At 40.8% G+C, this 6,000-nt stretch overlaps 1 protein-coding gene across 1 annotated transcript in view; it reads left to right on the forward strand.

Moving 5' to 3' along the window:
• The window catches only part of Tprg1 (tumor protein p63 regulated 1), a 106,377-nt gene extending 100,598 nt beyond the window's left edge, over positions 1-5,779 (forward strand). The window contains exon 5 of the mRNA XM_041677741.1: positions 5,585-5,779. Coding sequence (XP_041533675.1) covers positions 5,585-5,779 — 195 coding nt within the window. The remainder of the gene's footprint in view (positions 1-5,584) is intronic.
• The last annotated feature ends 221 nt before the right edge of the window (positions 5,780-6,000 follow it).

Consider the following 6,000-nt stretch of genomic DNA (forward strand, 5'->3'; position numbering starts at 1 on the left):
TGTTGCCTACAGAGAAATGTGATGGTTTGATGGTACTTTGTTTTGGTCTCCTACATCCAGATGCAATCAAATATTTTTTTTTTCAGAGCATGAAAGGTGAAATACAGAAAACAGCAGAGAAGTTGGCGAGGTAGTTACTGGGTGGTTAGATGGTGATTGCATGAATTTGAATGGCGATAACTAAAAATGTGAGAGGTTAGATTAGTTTATGAGATATTGAGCTTGAATCATCCATCGAATAGTTAGGCAGTTAGAACTTTATAAATTGCCGTAGAGAAAGTTGGAGATAGACGATTCAGATAAGGTCACATTGGATAGGTGTAACTAAGGAAGTCCATGAGAGCCTGGAATGAAGGATCACAACTGTTTATTTGGGAAATATTCACAATAAGAAAGCCGTTGCGGTCCTCTGCTCTGTTGGTGCTGGGGAACTGCGTACAGAAACTTGACCACCAGCCAAGAGAGTGAGCTCGCTTTTCGTCTGCACTCATCAGTCCACATTCAGTATCTTAGACCATGTCCTAAAGATGCTAATGCCCAAAAGGTTATTGGCTGAATGAATTCCCACAACACCTCCCCATTTTGTCTAAATAAGAGGGCACTAAACCTAATACAAAACAATATGCAGTAAGAACAAATATCAAGTATTGTCCAGGAGAAAAAGGCAAAAACATACACAAAAAATAGAACTACAACCAATATGAGTGACATCAAGCAAGAAACACACACTAAATGTCCAGTCTAAGGTAAATAGCAAAGTAATATAGACTATTTAATAGCTGAGGACAGTGGCAGCTTTCTTATTGTGAGTTTTCCCCAAATGAACAGTTGTAATTCTGTCTTCCGGGCTCTCATGGGTGTCCTTAATTATGCCTTCATCATTGTATCAAGGCTGAGTTACTAAGGTAGTATAGCAAGGTACTCAAGAGAGATGTGTTAATATACACAGGTGTTCAAATTCAAGTTTATACTATCTGTAAACATTACCTATTAATGATAGGTTGATTCATTAGCTTGTAAATCATTTGAAGAGTTTGGCTATGTGTAACTCAACCTTCATGTTTCTATCATGTGATGTAAAAATGTGATACCTCCCGTTACCCATCAGAAGTGTAGGTCATGTCCACGTTGTGCAAACACGGGGCTCTAACAGCTTCTCCCCGGAAGTCTGCCTTACCTGTCCACCTTGAAATCTTTTCAAATCTGCGTACATGCCATGTACTACTCACAATGCACGACTGTGGAAATGTAGGATACTAGGTTATGTTGCATTTAAGGTACTTGCATAGCACATAAAGATAATTTTACATATGATATACTTTTTACTTTATCTTTATTGCTTATAGCATGAGTGATATTGTCGTGTAAATTTACTAAGAAAACATCTAAGATAGGAGTAAATATCTTCATTTTTAAAAGTCAAGACTCTTAAACACAGGGATTAAGTAAACAAGCTAAGACTATACAATGATAAACATACATCCACACCTTAGCAGTTACTAATATTCATGGAACTAGGTATAAGTCTAAAGGACTTCTTTGTTGTATGTATGTGATTCTCTCTCTCTCTCTCTCTCTCTCTCTCTCTCTCTCTCTCTCTCTCTCTGTGTGTGTGGTTTTCAGAAGGGAGAGCTGGAGTGGATAGGATAAGATTGAAAGACAGAATGAGTGGAAACTTCTTGTGTAGAAAAGAAACTTCTGTCTCATCATCTTCTGTACACTTTAAATTACCCACAGTTACAGAGTCCGTACAAAGCAATTGACAGTTGCTGAGAAAATGTGACACACATTTTGGCCAGCATTGTAACTTGCCAAGTGATTTCATATCTTCACTATTGGACAAGGATTTGTTCCTCATCCCAGGGTACCTTCCTCTTTACAGAGAGAAAGGTTGAAACCTGTGGCCCCAAGGCTAGGAAAACCTGCCAAGCTAAGGAATGTGGGCCTGCAGGCATGAAACCTGGTCTCTCTGCTCAGTATAAACAGGAAGCAAGTGATGGTTGTAATAAAGAAAACTGAGATTCTAGGCAGGAGTTGCTGGCAGACAACACCTGAAGAAACCAGGGGCCCAAGCACTCAGCTGGTAAATAATCGCTGTGAAGTCAAGAATACTGCACCCCTTCCTCCATGAACATGACCGTGCTCCCCCACAACCAACACATAGCCCCTGTGTAACCGGAGTTGTTAAAACTTGACCCTATGTTTTTTGAGACAGAAATAAAAGCGGGAGACAGAGGTGGGTGTATAAAAGCTTTTAGACAAAAGTATGTGGCTGGTGGCATTCATATCAGATGACACAGCGCTCCTGTCACACAGATTGAGTTCAGGTGCTTGAAATGCTCAAGAGCCAGCTTGGGGACATGGCCTTTTGTCTGCCACTCCTTTAAAGGAGCAGCTTGTCTCTGTAAGCACGCCGACCCCCTTTGAGAGTGTTCCAGACATGGCTGGGAATGAAGAGTATCCACATAACGTGATGTGTGGAGCAGGAAATAGTGTCAATATTGTCCTTCCAGCCCTTAGATTCGGAGACCACAGGGGAGTCTCAAGGAATGACGGTTACAATGAGAGCTGAAGCCATGTTCTGTAATCCTGTTGGACAAACACTGGCCTCTGAGACGGCATCGTGTTGATGCAGATGGCCTTGGTAAAGGGAAATGCTGAGATTGTCATTTACCTTTTAGGAGGAGGTGGTTTCTTGATGATAGTGATGATGCTGATGATGATAACGGAGCTAATGATTTTGTTTGTAAGAAACAAACTTATTAATGTTTTTTTTTGCATTGATTCTGAATACCAGCCTTGTCTCATTGCTCACCCTGGCTCCTACTGCTTTGAGCATGTCACCATTGTCTACCGCTGTCACTTGTTTTACCTATGAATTTGATATTATCAATATACCCATTTTTAGAGATAGAGACTATGAAACTCAGGAAGGCTTAATATTTATCCCAGTACTTAATGCTACATGTATTATGAAGCTGTGTGTTCCATAATTCAGCGAGACATTTTGGTGAGCTAGGGTCTCGGTACATAGCCCAGGCTGGAACCAAACTTTTCATCCTCCTGTCCTGTGTCTCCCGAGTATTGGGATTGCAGACACGTACCAGACTACATCTTAGAAGGAGGGGGTTTGAATTGCCAAAGGATATTTAGCTATGTCTCCTTTTGATTCCCAAAGTTCTAGAGTCAAGGCAAAATAAGACATTTTGAGTGAAGGTAACATGACCCAAAGGTACAACTGCAAAGCTATATATAATGTTCTTAGGTAATGGCTAAGAATATGTGAAATTTAAAGTGTGTGTGTGTGTGTGTGTGTGTGTGTGTGTGTGTGTGTGTGTGTGTTTAGAGGGGTTCGGATGAGGGTGGACATTTGAATGAGTAGAGATTTTTGTGTGGCAGAAATTCTACAGGTGCCTGAGGGACAGATGAACAGAGTATGCTGTGCTCTTAGACTGTAAAAGGTATTCTCCCCCCATAGAAAAACTATATTTGATTCCCAAATAGTAATAGCCTGGTGATGGCTTACCATGTAAAAGTCACACTTGCCCCTCTGCTTAGAAAACTTGTTAATATGTTGGAGTGGAGATATTAGTGAAATGAAAGAGAAGAAAAGATGATGATTATTTTTAAACTATTTATTTTTATTTTATGTGCATGAATATTATGTCTGCATACCATGGTGCTGTTGGAGGCCAGGAGAGAGTGTCGGATTCTCTGCAACTGGAGTTACAGATGGTTGTGAGCCACCCTGTGGGTGCTGGGAACTCAACCCAGGTACTCTGCAAGGGCAGCAAGGACTCCGAACTGCTGAGACTGCTCTCCAGTTACAGCAGAAAAGAGCATTTTTCATAGGCTACAGGGTACAACAGGGAGGTATTATAGAAGCGGAAGTCTTGAACTTGGCTTTGAAAATGGAAACTGCAAAAACATTTTAGGTTGAATAATGGCCTGAACCAGTTAGGTAGCAGTTTAATGGTTTTAATTAAAACTCTCTTTTTAAATTAAAAATCTCTTTTTAAAGTAAAACATGACTCTAAACTAAGTACAATGAAAGGAATAAAGCTATCCCATTGGGTTGAGCGAAGAGATTGAAGCAGATTACCTGCTTGGCTTACATTTTCTTTTACAATGCTTGTCTCTAGCCCAAAGAAACCTGCTAAAGCAACATTATTCGTAATAGCACCTATTTGCTTTTCAAAACACTGATTTGTAGCTGTGGTATAAGTTATATGGGTTAGTGTAGTTCTCATCTCTCATCAACGAAGCTTCTTTGTGGAACAGATGGAGACTTTTCCAGAGACTCACGCCTGGCCAACACAGAAAGACTAAGGGTCCCTGGAATGCCCAACTCCAGTTCACACATCTGTAACACAACCCCCACACCTAGGGGAAACTTTGAGAACAGGAATTCAAAGTCTGGAAGAGCTAGCAGACCAGGATGCCTGGTTATAGTTGATGTCTTTTAGACGTAATGGGAAATTTTCAACAATATAATTTCCTTAACAAGACCTGCATGATATCAGTTGGCATGCTGGCATGGATAGGGGGAAATTCATAAGGTCTTTGCTCTGTTTGAAGGAGTAGACAACTGGCCAATGGCTGCAGAGGGAGGGAGAATCCGTTTCCTCCAGGGACAAGCTCCCGCATAGGGTTGTCTAAGCCAAACGGTCAGCCTTGTACACGTATACCATACACACACACTGTTAAATGGACTTGTTACACACATACATGTGCACGTGTGTGTAACAATAATAATTAAAGAGGAGGTCATGAGTCAGGGAGGAAAGAGGAAGCAAGAGAGGAGATTGGAGGCCTTGGGGGACTGGGGTGATATTGATGCAATATTCATGTTTGTAGTCGTCTAAAAATTAAGAAAACCAGAAACAAAATATTCACACTGTCACTCAAGTATTGTGCTTAAGGAACATGGTTTAGAATTATAAAATTCAGTATTTTCTCTGTCTGTGCCTTTGGAGTAATGAGAAGGATGTTTCCTGGGGATTTCCATGTGGCAGGAAGAAGGCTGAGCTGGAAGACATCATGCCCATCTCTAGGCCTTTTCTGACTTGCTGAACCTCATTTCTACCCATGGAAATTCTGCAAAGAAAGACCTTAGGGTGTGCTTTTGACATCGTTCTCCATAGGTATTTCTGTCCCTCTTTCTGTCTGTTACAATGATCCTTGCTTTCCCACAGCAGATGTGCTTTGTAGACTGCATCATAGTCAGTTGTCTTTGAGGGCAGCAGATGTTCATATTTGGCCTTTAGCATCCAGCAGTGCCCAACAAGTGTCTAATTCATAACAGACGATGAGCAAATATTAAGTTGATTCCTTAATGTTCCACAAGTTATGACTAATGGAAAACAAATAAGGCAGATAATTTTGCTACGTGCATTCCTTATTGGCTGAGTACTATACTAAAAGGTAAACAAAAGCAAGCCCAACATTTCTGAGGGGTCATTCATGTTTAAGAAGGAAGAGCTGCTGCCCCCAGCAGGGTAGTCCCCTCCACTGAGGCTGACTGAGTGGGGATGTTCAGAGCATCCTGGAGGCACTAAATGTATGCTTCTTCTTTGTTCTTCAGTTGTCTGGATTCACATCCAAGCTCATCCCAGCTATCGAGAAGGCTCACAAGAATTCTGCTGGATCTGGAAGAGAAGAGGAACTGATGGTGTTAACCCAACCCATTCTTATTGAGACCTATGCAGGGCTCATGTCATTTATTGGGAACCGAAACAAACTTGGCTATTCCCTTGCTCGGGGGAGTATCGGCTTTTGAAACTCTTTGTAACAAAGTACATCACCTGTAGATAACCTATGTGTTTAAATTTACTACATTGTTTGGATTCCAATAGTTACTTTCAAATAATATTTAAAGGGCTGATTTATTATTATTATTAAAAGCTTGATTAGACTGGTAGACATTTGAAGCCTCATAGGAGAGAAGTCAAATTTCTGTAAGACCCAACCAGACACTTCTGAGCTCATGAAATGTTATAT

Source organism: Microtus oregoni, unplaced genomic scaffold, assembly GCF_018167655.1.
Source record: "Microtus oregoni isolate MIOR12 unplaced genomic scaffold, Mior012 000029F_ref0000214, whole genome shotgun sequence".
NCBI lineage: Eukaryota > Metazoa > Chordata > Mammalia > Rodentia > Cricetidae > Microtus > Microtus oregoni.